Raw genomic sequence first — 17989 nt, 5'->3', positions numbered from 1 at the left:
AGATGGTTTCCTTAATTAACCCAGTGTTTCTCCAAAAGAGCTGTGTGTGTGTGTGTGTGTGTGTGTGTGTGTGGCAGCTGTTTGAGTGTCTAGAGGGGTGATGGAGAAAGCAGGAAATGTGTTTGATGTAGTCAGTCAAACTTCAAACGAATAAAAAAACATCTTGCTGTAATACATGATTTAATGCTGCCATGTTGTTTTTAGACTGTGTAAAGATTTATGAATCAAACTTAGTGGAAAGTGTGACCATCACAAAACACCATCTGCCTTTATGATGAAGACTTACTGTATCAACCAACCAACACCATTATCTGTCATCCTTTTTAGAAGTGATCAATGCACAACGGAATATGTATTCAGCTTCAGTTCCTACTGAGGAGACTGTCATGGCTGACTTGAACAGAGACAGGGACTGTTGATCAGGGGAAAGAGAGACATGAATATCCAGGCAGGGTCAACACTGCTGTTGTCTTTATGGTCCTTGGGGGTGCAGTGAACACACCTGCCAACATTAACTTGTGTCTCAAATGGAACCCTATTCCCTTTATAGTGCACTACTCTTGAACCCTATTCCCTTTATAGTGCACTACTATTGAACCCTATTCCCTTTATAGTGCACTACTATTGAACCCTATTCCCTTTATAGTGCACTACTATTGAACCCTATTCCCTTTATAGTGCACTACTATTGAACCCTATTCCCTTTATAGTGCACTACTATTGAACCCTATTCCCTTTATAGTGCACTACTATTGAACCCTATTCCCTTTATAGTGCACTACTATTGAACCCTATTCCCTTTATAGTGCACTACTATTGAACCCTATTCCCTTTATAGTGCACTACTATTGAACCCTATTCCCTTTATAGTGCACTACTATTGAACCCTATTCCCTTTATAGTGCACTACTATTGAACCCTATTTCCTTTATAGTGCACTACTATTGAACCCTATTCCCTTTATAGTGCACTACTATTGAACCCTATTCCCTTTATAGTGCACTACTATTGAACCCTATTCCCTTTATAGTGCACCACTATTGAACCCTATTTCCTTTATAGTGCACTACTATTGAACCCTATTCCCTTTATAGTGCACTACTATTGAACCCTATTTCGTTTATAGTGCACAACTTTTGAACCCTATTTCCTTTATAGTGCACTACTATTGAACCCTATTTCCTTTATAGTGCACAACTTTTGAACCCTATTTCCTTTATAGTGCACTACTATTGAACCCTATTTCCTTTATAGTGCACTACTATTGAACCCTATTTCCTTTATAGTGCACTACTATTGAACCCTATTCCCTTTATAGTGCACTACTATTGAACCCTATTCCCTTTATAGTGCACTACTATTGAACCCTATTCCCTTTATAGTGCACTACTATTGAACCCTATTTCCTTTATAGTGCACTACTATTGAACCCTATTCCCTTTATAGTGCACTACTATTGAACCCTATTCCCTTTATAGTGCACTACTATTGAACCCTATTCCCTTTATAGTGCACTACTATTGAACCCTATTCCCTTTATAGTGCACCACTATTGAACCCTATTTCCTTTATAGTGCACTACTATTGAACCCTATTCCCTTTATAGTGCACTACTATTGAACCCTATTTCGTTTATAGTGCACAACTTTTGAACCCTATTTCCTTTATAGTGCACTACTATTCAACCCTATTTCCTTTATAGTGCACAACTTTTGAACCCTATTTCCTTTATAGTGCACTACTATTGAACCCTATTTCCTTTATAGTGCACTACTATTGAACCCTATTTCCTTTATAGTGCACTACTATTGAACCCTATTCCCTTTATAGTGCACTACTATTGAACCCTATTCCCTTTATAGTGCACTACTATTGAACCCTATTCCCTTAATGGTGCACTACTTTTGACCAGAGCCCTATGGGTTAAAGGGTTCCATTTGGGACATCCCTGACAGTGAGTCACAGGTCAAGCCTCTACGATCAATAGCTGTCGGAAATTAAATCAGCGAGCTGTCTTCTCAGTTGAAGTCTTATTTTAGACATGCCTGGCTGATGTTTTTTCATTTAGCGAGGAGAATTGTGCTTCAATCTGAGAATGCATCGAGTGAGTCACGGCCGTTAATAATTATATTTCTACTGTCTTTAGTTTTTAAGTCTTAGTTGGTTTATTTTCTTAGTTCAGCCATGCTCAGACTCTGGGCGGATTAGATAGAGATATTTTCAACATTTCCCTTTTGTAATGTGCCAATTGATAACCTATATGCCATTCAGCAGATGCTTTCATCCAAAGCGATTTACAGTCATGCGTACATAGATTGTTTACGTATGGGTGGTGCCGAGAATCAAACCCAATATCCTTGCTTTGCAAGCGCCATGCTCTACCAACTGAGCTGCAGAGGACCTACTTAGGATATATTGCTACTATTTGTCTAAGATTTAAATAATTTAGCTACCAACACCTTATTTACTGAGTTGTTACCTGGCTGGCAGTTTGTTACCTGGCTGGCAGTTTGTTACCTGGCTGGCAGTTTGTTACCTGGCTGGCAGTTTGTTACCTGGCTGGCAGCTTGTTACCTAGCTGGCAGTTTGTTACCTGGCTGGCAGTTTGTTACCTGGCTGACAGTTTGTTACCTGGCTGGTAGTTTGTTACCTGGCTGACAGTTTGTTACCTGGCTGGTAGTTTGTTACCTGGCTGGCAGTTTGTTACCTGGCTGACAGTTTGTTACCTGGCTGGTAGTTTGTTACCTGGCTGGCAGTTTGTTACCTGGCTGACAGTTTGATACCTGGCTGACAGTTTGATACCTGGCTGACAGTTTGTTACCTGGCTGACAGTTTGTTACCTGGCTGACAGTTTGTTACCTGGCTGGCAGTTTGTTACCTGGCTGGCAGTTTGTTACCTGGCTGGCAGTTTGTTACCTGGCTGACAGTTTGTTACCTGGCTGGCAGTTTGTTACCTGGCTGACAGTTTGTTACCTGGCTGGCAGTTTGTTACCTGGCTGGCAGTTTGTTACCTGGCTGACGAGTTTGACATTTGGGAAAAGTAGCTGTTGCTATGGTTATTGTCAGGAACACACAGAAGAGAAGTTCCTAGCGAGTGAAAGGTGAGCCGGTGTGCTTTGAGATACCGAGGAATTGACACCTAATCACTTAGAGATATTCAGTCCCCGTTCTATCCCTGGAATTCAGTGGCTTAGAGACCCAGCAAGCTCGTTAGCAAGCTTCAGGGGGGATTGCCTTAAATCTCCACCCACAGGTGTTTGATGTCGTTCCCACATTTCCACTCGAACCCTGTTCGCCTCAAGGCAGTATGATGATGAACCACAATAGTAGATGTTGCTATTTCTGATCCCTCTGTCATTGTAGGCTAAAAGCAGCACTGGATTCTGACAAAAGCAGGAAACCGAAGACTGTGTAAATTAGCATAATAATAAAACAGAATACTGTTTGATTACATGGATGGGATAAACAATAGAACAGAGCACAGTGAAATGCAGACTAGAATAGAACAGAATACAATGCCACTCAATATGCCTTGGTGAAATCCAGTTGAACCCATTGGGTACACAGGGATAGTATGCTGCAATGTGACACAATACAGCAGATGATTCCACCTGAATAAATTATAGATTGGTATTCATAGCAAGCCATTTTGTTTAAAAAAAACACGACTCAGAAATGTACAAAATAATGTTAGGTCTATGTGTAAAAGGGTGTTTGTTAAAATGTGTAATGTCTGCTTAATATCATTTTAAGGATTATTTCACATTCCAAAATAACCATACTGTTAATCACACAGACTACATTAACTCATTTACGTTTCGTTCCAGGGATAACAGTGCTGCTCTCACTGACCGTCTTCATGTTGCTGGTTGCAGAGATCATGCCTGCAACCTCTGACTCAGTACCTCTAATCGGTAAGATTGTCTATTTTTAAATTGGAAATTACAATTGTAATGGCTGCCATTTTGAAAAGGCCAACAGTATAATTGAATCATCTTCAGGAGAGGAAGAGCTATTGGAGGCTTGGAAGTGACTCAGTGTAAATTCCTAATCTCTGTATTTATCAAACCACTCAATTGTGTGGGAGGCTATTTCTTAACCTGAAAGATATTGATTTGGGATGAGTGACAAATGAGAACCTCTCATTGAGATAAAATTATGCCCATTTCAGTAACTTATGGTATGGGGAGTTCTGTCATTTAGCCACTAGTCCTCTGTCCACATTCATCTCTCTTCCTCTCTGTCCTCTCTTTCTCTCTCTTTCTCTTTCTCTTTCTCTCTCTCTCTCTCTCTCTCTCTCTTTCTCTCTTTCTCTCTCTCTCTCTCTCTTTCTCTCTTTCTCGCTTTCTCTCTCTCTCTCTTTCTCTCTTTCTCTCTTTCTCTCTCTTTCTCTCTCTTTCTCTCTCTTTCTCTGTATTGTAGCTCAGTACTTTGCCACCACCATGGTCATTGTGGGTCTCTCTGTGATCGCTACGGTTCTGGTCTTACAATATCACCATCACGATCCTGATGGAAGCAAGATGCCTAAGTGGGTGAGTGTATTTTTACACAAACTCAGTATCTGAAATTACTATGAAATCTTATTAGTTACTCACTAGTTCTACATCCGGACTCCCATTGTTGTGATTCTGCCAAAGAAAGCCTTTCAGTGATAGAGTGCTTTAGAATAGTTCTCAAAACCCTTTGCCTGGTAAGGACAATGTGTAGCACCAATCTGAGTGATGCCCAGTAGCCATTTTGTGCTAGAACATTGGCTATCATAGTGGAGGGCTGAGGAAGACTTTTGGACAATTAGAAGCAGGGGAGGATTAGGCAGCCATGATAGCGTGAAGGGCCAGGGAACACTGTTGTCGTGCGATCGTCACCACTGAGTGTCAGAACACCTCATTCAAAGGAATCATGCTGGGAGGATTTGAGTGAAAGTTTAATATTCTCTCTCTTAGTATCTCCAGTCAGTACACTGCTGGCACAGTACATTCATTCTGGTTTTACTCTCTGATTGTGTGAAGACTCGGGTGATTCTGCTCAACTGGTGCGCCTGGTTCCTGCGTATGAAGCGGCCCGGTGAGGACCGTGTACGCCCGGCTTGCCACAACAAGCATCCCCGTGGGAGCCTCACCAGCATGGACCTGAACACCAGCGCCTCAGCCCCCCACTCCACCAACGGCAACATGCTCTACATCGGCCTGGAGAGCATGCACTACACTACAGCTGCCACCTCCCCCGACTCCGGAGTGCTGTGCGGCCGTCTGGTGTGTGGTCGGGGGGAGGACGAGGTGCTCTTGCCCACACGGCCCACCTCTTCGGCGGGGAGCCTGGAGCCCGATCTGGCCAAGCTCCTGGATGAGGTGCGCTACATCGCCAAGCGTTTCCGCGACCAAGATGAGGATGAGTTGGTGTGCAACGAGTGGAAGTTTGCGGCTTCAGTGATCGACCGGCTCTGTCTCATGGCCTTCTCTCTCTTCACCATCCTCTGCACCATCGGTATCCTCATGTCGGCACCTAACTTTGTAGAAGCCATTTCCAAAGACTTCTTTACCTGAGAGCTTGAAACGTTCACATGCTTTAGCCAATAAATACACTACATTGTTTTTGAAATCTCACATTACAAGACACATACTTATATCAAATGATTGAATATTTGTCTGTGATATAGAGAGAGAATACATTATGTCTGCATAAATATTCAATTTACAAGATGTACAGTTTTTTCACATTCAACTATATCCCTGCAGGATGCTGCAGGATGTCATCTGGTGGAAAACCGTGTTGTATGTAACTGGCTTAAAGGAATCTAGGCCTTAGGTATTACAGCCAACCAACACAGAAGAGGTAATAGCCATGCCTTGTATAGCTTTATAAATACCAAGGTTACTTCAATTGAATCCAATGTGTTTTTGTCCACTTGAGTAATTGCTTATTGGCTACCCTTTATAACTCTCTCAGTTCAAAACGTTCAAAACCTTTTCTCTTATGTGGTGTAAAGAAAAATTGATCGATACCTTTGGGTTCAAGGTTTCTGTCGAAGTTATTGTTGGTTTTGTGTTTGTAGATCGTGTGGTGATATGTAGTGTGTAGTTTTCTGTGATTTGAAAATATCCATCACAAAAACACCTTTTTGAGTTTTGGCAACTTTATTGCATCATCATCATCAGTATGTCTACAAGAACAAAACACAATACTCCATCAGCATTATGTTTGCACCTGTACATTTAAAAAAAAATATTAAAAATGATTTAATTGCCTTTTTGTTTATTTACTGATCATTTCAATACGTCGTAGTGCTTGGGCTTATAAAGCATCCCTAGAAGATTTGTGACAGGTGCAACATGTCCTCCATCAGCCTGGTCTCATAGACTAGACGTAGCATAGTAAATATAAATCCGGGACTCTCAAATTAGTAAATGTTATGTTTGGTATGGTGACATAAGACAGTGTCTTGGATTTACGTAAATAATCATATGAAATCCTCTAAGACCAGGTGGCCTCCATTCATGACATTCTCACTAAAGTGTTTGTTACCACTTGTTTTTGTTGTTTTACTGTAAATGCTGTACATGGAGTTTGAGGACTGATTATGTCAGTGCATTCTCCCTCTCTAAAACACATGAATGGAATTGAACCTGTTTTGATCGAAGCTTCATCTTCTTTTATTGTATTATCAAGTATCTGTGCCACATACAGTATATGTTTTGTGGACTCTCACAAATAAATGTATTTTTCTAGATGTGAACAACAATGTATCTTGATTTAATTACAGTTTCTTTATAATTTACTAAGTATGTGTAAAGTGGGATTTTTACGCAGTATATTACAGTATATTGCTATACTTTCAGCACTTCAGTTCATCAATAAGAGCATAAACTTTATTACAGTATGACCTACATAACATATAATGTCCATATTGTCTTCAAACAGCAAGAGCAAACCTGATATGGTGATCCCTCAGAAATGTAGTCATTGCTTATATGGGTATTCAAGAGCAGAAATAATGATCAGTAAGATGTACATCTACTTTATCATGACTTGATCTCCCATTTTAATATTACAATGTTATGATTAGGAATAGATAAAGCTGTTGGCATTCTACTTTTTGCAGTGTATAGGATGAAAACATATTGCTATCAGGCTGTTGTGTTATTTTCTATTGTAATCCATTTTAAGAATCAGACTAAGTATAATGATTCTGAAATACAGCTCTTAAATGTCATTGTTTACAACATTGGGATGTCATTTGTAGCCAGCAGCATGTTATTTATTACATATAAACCACCTTTGTCAGATAGTCAGTGCTTGACTTGGGCAGGAGCTCACCGGACTGAGGACCGGCACCTAAATCTTTCTACTGCTGGAGCTCCTGTTCCACTTATAGAATATTATCTCAAAAGTACTGTGAAGCTCCTGTTCCTCTTATAGAATATTATCTCAAAAGTACTGTGGGGCTCCTGTTCCTCTTATAGAATATTATCTCAAAAGTACTGTGGAGCTCCTGTTCCTCTTATAGAATATTATCTCAAAAGTACTGTGGAGCTCCTGTTCCTCTTATAGAATATTATCTCAAAAGTACTGTGGAGCTCCTGTTCCTCTTATAGAATATTATCTCAAAAGTACTGTGGAGCTCCTGTTCCTCTTATAGAATATTATCTCAAAAGTACTGTGGAGCTCTTGTTCCTCTTATAGAATATTAGCCTAAAAGTATTGTGGAGCTCCTGCACCTAAATATTAACAGTACCGGCACCCAACATTAGTACTGACACCTATTTCAGTCCAAGTCAAGCACAGCAGATAGTCAAGATTTCACTTGGAGCGCATTCAACAGAGCCATTATGCTAAGAAGGAAACTAAGTGGATTGTGCTAAATATTTGCTGAGTGTGACAAACCACCAACACCCATTTCTTAAATAAATCTTTGTTATCAAAAGAGCATTTGAGCACTGGATAATGTAATGCTGCAGTAATGGATAGGCACATTCCGCTTAGTATTTTGGCAACCCTTTCCATTATCATACTGGCAGTATAATGTTGAACAAATCAGACTTGAGGTACTGGAACTATGGCCCATAAAAGGCATTGTAAAGAGTATTTGGTATCTACTATATAACAATGACGTGCCTATAAAGTTTTATTCTCCCTGCAAGTACAATGATGAAGTTGAAATGTTGTCTATTGATTTCAGATTGAGGCCAAGGTGGGTCTACGACTGACAAACTTTATATATGCCTAGTTACTTACTGTGTAAACATTTGTAAAGGCTGATTTTTTAAATTATATTATTTGTGGCTATTTGATGTTCTCCGGTTAACTTTAGGTGAGCTAAACTTCTACATACGCTAGAAATGTGTATCTAACTACACCTATCTCACCTTCCGGGAAAGTAGGCTATGCTTATTGCATAGTCTCCCTAGGCAGACGGGTTGCTTCCCAGGCTCCCACATGCTTTAGGTCTTGGATTGAGAATACCTATTGCATGCATTTGATACCAGTTCACTGAGATGTTCATTCCATATAGATGTATAGAGGACTCTAGTGCCCAAAAGCCTGGTTAAAAGTGGGCAGCACCATTGAGGACTTTCAACATTTTTAAGTAGTCAACTGGATGGGACTTCCTATGGGTTCAGGAAGGATCACATAATTCCATCCAGGTCATCAGGAGGGATCAGATAAATCATTATACTCCTGAGCAAACTTTCCATAACTGCAGGCGGCACAAAATTGCCAACCTTGACTGTATACCTGTTGAGACAACACACTCCAGGTGGCAGTATGCACCCTCTCAGTTTATTTACCAAACGTTTATTTGCCCATGCTCTCACAGATGCCATAATGGGGCAGATAAAATGTTGCAATCTCAATACATGCTCTCACAGATGCCATAATGGGGCAGATGCAATGTTGCAATCTCAATACATCTCTATGGTTCATTCTCACAGAGGTTTTGTCAATTCCTAAACTGCCACCTAGTGACTGTAATGCTGAATCAAGCTTATAGGCAAACGAGACACGTGACTTGCTGTAATAAAGGTGGGGTGGCTAAAACCTACATTGTTGTTGTTCTGTATGATTGAAATGTTCACCTTCCGTGTGAATTGATTATATGCTGACATTTTCTAATTATTCGTATTGTATGAAGTCATTGACATAATTTTATGTCAAAGTTGGGAGGAACCTTCAGTATCCTTAAGTACACTGTTTCTGGTGGGAAGGGATTCTTTGTTGCACCCTGCGTGCGCATTTGTTATTCAACCGGCTTACAACAGGAGTTGCTAACATCCTTATATTGAAATTGCCATATTAAAGTTGTTTTAACTTTCATAATGTCGGATGCCTTGCTTCAATGGTGTGTGGACCAGTTGCACCACAACTTTGGCTTGGAGGCCAGTGAAGACATAGTCCAGTAAGTAGCTAACGTTAGCTAAATGTTGATTTAAAATAGTGAGCTAGCCATTGCTAGCAAGCTAGCTGTCTGTCTTTTAAAGCTGTCTCTCATGTTAAAGTTAATAAAATTGTCAACGACATCATTATTACTATTAGGTCTGTAAACTTGTCAATTTTTCCAGTTCATTCAGCTAGCAATATATGTAGCCATTTGCACTTGCCTGCTAGCTAGCCAGCTAGCTAGCTTTTCCAGGTGGCCATATCTTAATGTCACTTCGTCAAAATCATAGTATAAGTTACTAAGCCAAAGCATGGACTGACTGACTATGAGATGGACGTAAATCAAGGTTTACCAAAGTAGGCCTAGCTGTCATAGGGCAACCTTTCAACAACGAGCTCCGCTATCTAGGCTAGCTATAAAAGCGTTTCATTGACATTCTTCTCACTCTCAACAGGTATATTCTGTCCATCGACAATGCGGACGAGATAGCGGAGTATGTTGGGGACCTCCTTCAGGGCACTGATGGAAGGAAGAAGCAGTTTATAGATGAACTCCTGGACAGATGGCAGCGGTCTCAGACACTGACTCCTGACAGCACTGGCCTGTTCCCCATAAACTCTCTGTCAGGAACAGGTAGGATGCCTTCTTCCGTTGCCACATTGGCACTGACCTGTTGTCTTATTGTTTGATATGTTTATTTTTAAAGTTATATGTATTTTATAAGTAGTTTTCTTGTCAGGCTATATGGTTCCTAATGCACAATGCCAACAGTACAATGGGAGTGAGTCTGACTGTTGTAATGTCCATCCTGTCCTTGTTAAGTGACTGTCCAAACACAGTAACAAGTACATGCATGAGAGGGAAAGCTAACCAGTATATGCTTCTCTAGATGCTCAAGACATGTCCAAGGACTCCCAGAAGAAATCCAAGCGCAAAGGCAGGAACAAGCAAGAGGTGATGGCTGTTAGCCAAGCAGAGCCTGAGCCTGAGGTGGTGAAAACTCCCATTGACCTAATGAAGGCCCAGGAGAGCGGCAGCTCCTCGTCACAGAAGAAGAAGAAGAACACATTTGTGAGCCTCTACAATAAAGAGGGCCAGGACAAGCTGGCTATCCTGCTGCCCGGGCGCCATTCCTGCGAATGTCTGGCCCAGAAGCACAACCTCATCAACAACTGCATGAGCTGCGGACGCATTGTGTGTGAGCAGGAGGGATCAGGGCCCTGCATCTTCTGCGGCAGCCTGGTGAGAAAACAACCCGTTTTAGATCACCTGACCTCTAACTTTATGATTGTTTTATGTTTCCCCAGTAAGTTATTAGAATGCATGTTACTCATACAAATTCAATTTGGCCTCTTAGAGAAGTATTTTCCCCTGGTTTCGCATGTTCTTCTATGAATTAACCAGGTATGCACCAAAGAGGAGCAAGAGATTCTGCAACGAGACTCCAACAAAAGTCAGAAACTGCGCAAGAAACTTATGGGTGAGACAAGCCACCAATAGTATCTATCTACATAGCATATTAGAGAGTTGTTGAAGTCGGAAGTTTACATACACCGTAGCCAATTACATTTAAACTCAGTTTTTCACAATTCCTGACATTTAATCCTAGTAAAAATTCATTGTCTCAGGTCAGTTAGGATCACAAAGAATGTGAAATGTCCGAATAATAGAGAGAATTATTTATTTCAGCTTTTATTTCTTTCATCACATTCCCAGTGGGTCACAAGTTTACATACACTCAATTAGTATTTGGTAGCATTGCCTTTACATTGTTTAACTTGGATCAAACGTTTCAGGTAGCCTTCCACAAGCTTCCCACAATAAGTTGGGTGAATTTTGGCCCATTCCTCGTGACAGAGCTGGTGTAACTGAGTCAGGTTTGTAGGCCTCCTTGCTCGCACACGCTTTTTCAGTTCTGCCCACAAATTTTCTATGGGATTGAGGTAAGGGCTTTGTGATGGCCACTCCATTTTGCCACAACTTTGGACGTATGCCTGGAGTATTTGTCCATTTGGAAGACCCATTTGCGACCAAGATTTAACTTCCTGACTGATGTCTTGAGATGTTGCTTCAATATATCCACATAATTTTTCTTCCTCATGACGCCATCTATTTTGTGAAGTGCACCAGTCCCTCCTGCAGCAAAGCACCCCCACAACATGATGCTGCCTCCCCCTTTTTCCTTCAAAGATAACAATGGTCAATATGGTCAAACAGTTCTATTTTTGTTTCATCAGACCAGAGGACATTCTCCAAAAATACGATCTTTGTCCCCATGTGCAGTTGCAAACTGTAGTCTGGCTTTTTTATGGTGGTTTTAGAGCAGTGGCTTCTTCCTTGCTGAGCGGCCTTTCAGGTTATGTCGATATAGGACTCGTTTTACTGTGGATATAGATACTTTTGTACCTGTTTCCTCCAGCATCTTCACAAGGTCCTTTGCTGCTGTTCTGGGATTGATTTGCACTTTTTGCACCAAAGTACGTTCATCTCTAGGAGACAGAACTCGTCTCCTTCCTGAGTGGTATGACGGCTGCATGGCCCCATGGTGTTTATACTTGCATACTATTGTTTGCACAGATGAACGTGGTACCTTCAGGCGTTTGGAAATTGCTCCCAAGTTTGAACCTGACTTGTGGAGGTCTACAATATTTTTTCTGTGGTCTTGGCTGATTTTTTTTTTTCCCATGATGTCAATCAAAGAGGCACTGAGTTTGAAGGTAGGCCTTGAAATACATCCACAGGTACACCTCCAATTGACTCAAATTATGTCAAATAGCCTATCAGAAGCTTCTAAAGCCATAACATACATTTCTGGAAGTTTCCAAGTTTTTTAAAGGCACAGTCAACTTAGTGTATGTAAACTTCTGACCCACTGGACTTGTGATGCATTGAATTATAAGTGAAATAATCTGCCTGTAAACAATTGTTGGAAAAATGACTCATGTACAAAGTATATGTCCTAACCGACTTGCCAAAACTATAGTTTGTTAACAAGAAATTTGTGGAATGGTTGAAGAACGAGTTTTATTGACTCCAACCTAAGTGTATGTAAACTTTTGACTTCAACTGTATCTACATAACATAGTAGGGAGTTGTTTGAATTCTATGTAATGTCTGTGTGCCTGTCTGTGTCTCTCAGAGGGGGCATCGGAGAGGGGCTGTCTTCCACACCAAGAGGCAAAGATGAAGGCAGGGTTAGAAAAGGCCCTTCAACATAAAGACAAACTGCTGGAATACGATAAGAACAGGTTGGGATGTAGTGTGCATGTAGTATTGATGTGATTTCACTCTCTCTGTTTAAAGTCATTCTTTATACTTTCTTCCTGATGCATTTGGAGGCTATGTCCTTTATATTTGGAGACTCTGTGTCCTTTATATTTGGAGGCTGTGTGTCCTTTATATGTGGAGGCTGTGTCCTTTATATGTGGAGGCTGTGTCCTTTATATGTGGAGGCTGTGTCCTTTATATGTGGAGGCTGTGTCCTTTATATGTGGAGGCTGTGTCCTTTATATGTGGAGACTCTGTGTCCTGTATATGTGGAGGCTGTGTCCTTTATATGTGGAGGCTGTGTCCTTTATATGTGGAGGCTGTGTCCTTTATATGTGGAGGCTGTGTCCTTTATATGTGGAGGCTGTGTCCTTTATATGTGGAGGCTGTGTCCTTTATATGTGGAGACTCTATGTCCTTTATATTTGGAGACTCTGTGTCCTTTATATTTGGAGGCTGTGTGTCCTTTATATGTGGAGGCTGTGTCCTTTATATGTGGAGGCTATGTGTCCTTTATATGTGGAGGCTGTGTCCTTTATAAATGGAGGCTGTGTCCTTTATATGTGGAGACTCTGTGTCCTTTATATGTGGAGACTCTGTGTCCTTTATAAATGGAGGCTGTGTCCTTTATATGTGGAGACTCTGTGTCCTTTATATGTGGAGGCTGTGTCCTTTATATGTGGAGGCTATGTCCTTTATATGTGGAGGCTGTGTCCTTTATATGTGGAGGCTGTGTCCTTTATATGTGGAGGCTGTGTCCTTTATATGTGGAAGCTGTGTCCTTTATATGTGGAGGCTGTGTCCTTTATATGTGGAGGCTGTGTCCTTTATATGTGGAGGCTGTGTCCTTTATATGTGGAGGCTGTGTCCTTTATATGTGGAGACTGTGTCCTTTATATGTGGAGGCTGTGTCCTTTATATGTGGAGGCTGTGTCCTTTATATGTGGAGGCTGTGTTCTTTATATGTGGAGGCTGTGTCCTTTATATGTGGAGGCTGTGTCCTTTATATTTGGAGGCTATGTGTCCTTTATATTTGGAGGCTATGTGTCCTTTATATGTGGAGGCTGTGTGTCCTTTATATGTGGAGGCTGTGTCCTTTATATGTGGAGGCTGTGTCCTTTATATGTGGAGGCTGTGTCCTTTATATGTGGAGGCTGTGTCCTTTATATTTGGAGGCTATGTGTCCTTTATATTTGGAGGCTATGTGTCCTTTATATGTGGAGGCTATGTGTCCTTTATATGTGGAGGCTGTGTGTCCTTTATATGTGGAGGCTGTGTCCTTTATATGTGGAGGCTATGTGTCCTTTATATGTGGAGGCTGTGTCCTTTATATTTGGAGGCTATGTGTCCTTTATATGTGGAGGCTATGTGTCCTTTATATGTGGAGGCTGTGTCCTTTATATGTGGAGGCTGTGTCCTTTATATGTGGAGGCTGTGTCCTTTATATGTGGAGGCTGTGTCCTGTATATGTGGAGGCCGTGTCCTTTATATGTGGAGGCTGTGTCCTTTATATGTGGAGGCTGTGTCCTGTATATGTGGAGGCTGTGTCCTTTATATGTGGAGGCTGTGTCCTTTATATGTGGAGGCTGTGTCCTTTATATTTGGAGGCTATGTGTCCTTTATATGTGGAGGCTGTGTCCTTTATATGTGGAGGCTGTGTCCTTTATATGTGGAGGCTGTGTCCTTTATATGTGGAGGCTATATGTCCTTTATATGTGGAGGCTATATGTCCTTTATATGTGGAGGCTGTGTCCTCTATATGTGGAGGCTGTGTCCTTTATATGTGGAGGCTGTGTCCTTTATATGTGGAGGCTGTGTCCTTTATATTTGGAGGCTGTGTGTCCTTTATATGTGGAGGCTATATTTCCTTTATATGTGGAGGCTATATGTCCTTTATATGTGGAGGCTATATGTCCTTTATATTTGGAGGCTGTGTCCTTTATATTTGGAGACTGTGTCCTTTATATGTGGAGGCTGTGTCCTTTATATGTGGAGGCTGTGTCCTTTATATGTGGAGGCTATATGTCCTTTATATGCGGAGGCTATATGTCCTTTATATGCGGAGGCTATATGTCCTTTATATGCGGAGGCTATATGTCCTTTATATGTGGAGGCTGTGTCCTTTATATGTGGAGACTGTGTCCTTTATATGTGGAGGCTGTGTCCTTTATAAATGGAGGCTGTGTCCTTTATATGTGGAGGCTATATGTCCTTTATATGTGGAGGCTATATGTCCTTTATATTTGGAGGCTGTGTCCTTTATATTTGGAGACTCTGTGTCCTTTATATTTGGAGGCTGTGTGTCCTTTATATGTGGAGGCTGTGTCCTTTATATGTGGAGGCTGTGTCCTTTATATGTGGAGGCTGTGTCCTTTATATGTGGAGGCTGTGTCCTTTATATGTGGAGGCTGTGTCCTTTATATGTGGAGGCTGTGTCCTTTATATGTGGAGGCTATATGTCCTTTATATGTGGAGGCTATATGTCCTTTATATGCGGAGGCTATATGTCCTTTATATGTGGAGGCTGTGTCATTTATATGTGGAGACTGTGTCCTTTATATGTGGAGGCTGTGTCCTTTATAAATGGAGGCTGTGTCCTTTATATGTGGAGGCTATATGTCCTTTATATGTGGAGGCTATATGTCCTTTATATGTGGAGGCTATATGTCCTTTATATGTGTAGGCTATATGTCCTTTATATTTGGAGGCTGTGTCCTTTATATTTGGAGACTCTGTGTCCTTTATATTTGGAGGCTGTGTGTCCTTTATATGTGGAGGCTGTGTCCTTTATATGTGGAGGCTGTGTCCTTTATATGTGGAGGCTGTGTCCTTTATATGTGGAGGCTGTGTCCTTTATATGTGGAGGCTGTGTCCTTTATATGTGGAGGCTGTGTCCTTTATATGTGGAGGCTGTGTCCTTTATATGTGGAGGCTGTGTCCTTTATATGTGGAGGCTGTGTCCTTTATATGTGGAGGCTGTGTCCTTTATATGTGGAGGCTGTGTCCTGTATATGTGGAGGCTGTGTCCTGTATATGTGGAGGCTGTGTCCTTTATATGTGGAGGCGGTGTCCTGTATATGTGGAGGCTGTGTCCTTTATATGTGGAGGCTGTGTCCTTTATATGTGGAGGCTGTGTCCTTTATATGTGGAGGCTGTGTCCTTTATATGTGGAGGCTGTGTCCTTTATATGTGGAGGCTGTGTCCTTTATATGTGGAGGCTGTGTCCTGTATATGTGGAGGCCGTGTCCTTTATATGCCGATGACAGGAGTGAGATTACCTTCATATCCCCTCCCCCTGTTTACATCGACAGTACGCGACGAACGCAGGTCCTGGATGACGAGTCAGACTACTTTGCCACCGACTCCAACCAGTGGCTGTCGCCTAGCGAGCGCGAGCACCTGAGGAAGAAGGAGGAGGAGCTACGGGAGCTTCGCCACGCCTCCAGGAAGGACAGGAAGATCACGCTGGACTTCACAGGCCGACAGGTGCTTGACGAGGGAGATAATAACAGTCATTACTACAACAAGTGAGTGAATGACTTGAAAACATCTCAATTCACACCACAGGAGGTTGGTGGCACCTTAATTGGGGAGGACAGGCTCGTGGTAATGACTGGAGAACAATAGGTGGAATGGTATCAAACACATGTTTTCTATGTGTTTCAATGCCATTCGCTTCGTTCCAGCCTTTATTGGGAGCCGTCCTCCCCTCAGCAGCCTCAACTAATTCACACCCTACTTCTCATATAGTTTACTACTGCAGACCGGAGCACCATGGACTTGCTGATAGGACAACATGTCAGGTAGAGCAGAAACAGACTTAGTCCCAGGCTTAGTTATGTGAGTCCTTGGGTTACATAAACAAGAGTAGGTTTTTAATACACCCTTCAGACTTTCACAACACAGTGATAACCTCCATTTCTCCTGGTAATGTATCCACACTGTTACAGCTAGAGGGGTTCACGTGTGTGTAGTTTGAAACAAGGCATCTAAAAAGCATCCTACTGACCACACTCCTTGGTGTTTTTAGGTTTGACGAGACGGTCAAGGCCCTCAACACAGGCACCAAGGGGAAAGCTCCCCAACGCCCTGAGGGACCAGCGGGGCGGCAGCACCTGAGAGAGCTGGTCAACCCCAACATCGTACAGGCTGCACCCAAGGTAGGACACACACACACACAGTATTTTCTCGTGACGTTGTGGCGTGTCTGTTTACCCTGGTAAATCCCGCTACAGCTGCTAACGTTTTGTCAACATAATTCTGTGAATCTCTACTCATTTCTTTACCATGCATCTCCAGTGGGTGGACGTGGGCAGTGGCCCTCGGAGATCTCAGGATAAAGGTGTTGTTGGCACAGAGGGAGACGGCGCTGTAGGCCCAGAACGCTCCAGACTCCGGCTGCAGGACAGAGAGCTGCAGGAGATGGCAGACGGGGGCTGGTGCCTCAGCATGCACCAACCATGGGCCTCGCTACTGGTCAAAGGAATAAAGAGGTACAGAACACTCTAATAATGGGCCTCGCTATTGGTCAAACGCATCCCTACTGGCCTTGCTATTGGTCAACAACATCCCTACTGGCCATGCTATTGGTCAACAACATCCCTACTGGCCATGCTATTGGTCAACAACATCCCTACTGGCCATGCTGTCCACTTTTTTTGACGATTTAGTTTATTTTGTAAATCTGTGACCACTGAGAGATACTGTATATGTGTCACTTTTGCTTTTTAAATGTCATTTTTAGTTTGACCGTACACATTAGAGTTGATAATGATGATAAATCTTCAGCAGTCCTTTACGTTTCTAAAGACTCAGAAGTAGTTTATATCACTCCTGATTCAGGGATCCTTTTAGTCATGCAACCTGAGGAAATTAGGATTTACCACAAGGTTCTGACAGATGAATGATTAGTCTTGTAAATGTTTTGCTTTATAAGTGATGTATCCTCTATGTACAGTCATATTTTTCCAGCAGCTTCCCAATCCTGTAGTGGTGGGACAGAGGTTATTCTATGCTCTGGGCTATATTGGCACCATCTGTAAGCGCTGTGGTGAGGTTGACCTCTGAACTTCCACCTGAGGTTGATGGTGAGAACCAGGGCGGAGTAGCTGCCTGAGGCTTTCCTGCAGTGGGTATGTGGCATACTACTGTTTGTGAAACAAAGTTTGTATATTCATCTCTAAAGGGCACAGGGAAAGATCTCTTTTGTTGTTTCATCTTGCCTCTTAACAATGCTCGGCATGTTCAACAGCACTCAAACCCATCCACTTCCAAAAGCAATTTAGTCATGCTTCTTTGTGTTCATCAATAGTTTATTTTGTAACATAAATGTTTGTACTTTACATT

General features: G+C 41.9%; 2 protein-coding genes across 3 annotated transcripts in view; both read left to right on the top strand.

The window, feature by feature from the left end:
• Positions 1-6733, top strand: part of LOC110506946 (neuronal acetylcholine receptor subunit alpha-7) — an 82513-nt gene extending 75780 nt beyond the window's left edge. For both annotated transcript variants that reach the window (XM_090223053.1, XM_036981384.2), the window contains exons 8-10: positions 3828-3914; positions 4423-4532; positions 5010-6733. In XM_090223053.1, coding sequence (XP_090079179.1) covers positions 3828-3914; positions 4423-4532; positions 5010-5543 — 731 coding nt within the window. In that variant the 3' untranslated portion in view covers positions 5544-6733. The remainder of the gene's footprint in view (positions 1-3827; positions 3915-4422; positions 4533-5009) is intronic.
• Positions 6734-8995: 2262 nt separating this feature from the next.
• On the top strand, positions 8996-17167 carry LOC110506945 (activating signal cointegrator 1). The gene is made up of 8 exons (XM_090223054.1): positions 8996-9394; positions 9831-10009; positions 10266-10618; positions 10781-10856; positions 12516-12624; positions 15955-16170; positions 16674-16803; positions 16943-17167. The coding sequence occupies exons 1-8, from the start codon at positions 9315-9317 to the stop codon at positions 17150-17152; spliced, it is 1353 nt and encodes a 450-aa protein (XP_090079180.1). The 5' UTR covers positions 8996-9314; the 3' UTR covers positions 17153-17167.
• The last annotated feature ends 822 nt before the right edge of the window (positions 17168-17989 follow it).

The sequence above is a fragment of the Oncorhynchus mykiss genome, chromosome 26 (genome assembly GCF_057628025.1).
Source record: "Oncorhynchus mykiss isolate SJ-2025 chromosome 26, ASM5762802v1, whole genome shotgun sequence".
Lineage (NCBI taxonomy): Eukaryota > Metazoa > Chordata > Actinopteri > Salmoniformes > Salmonidae > Oncorhynchus > Oncorhynchus mykiss.
This window is presented reverse-complemented; position numbering and strand designations above follow the sequence as displayed.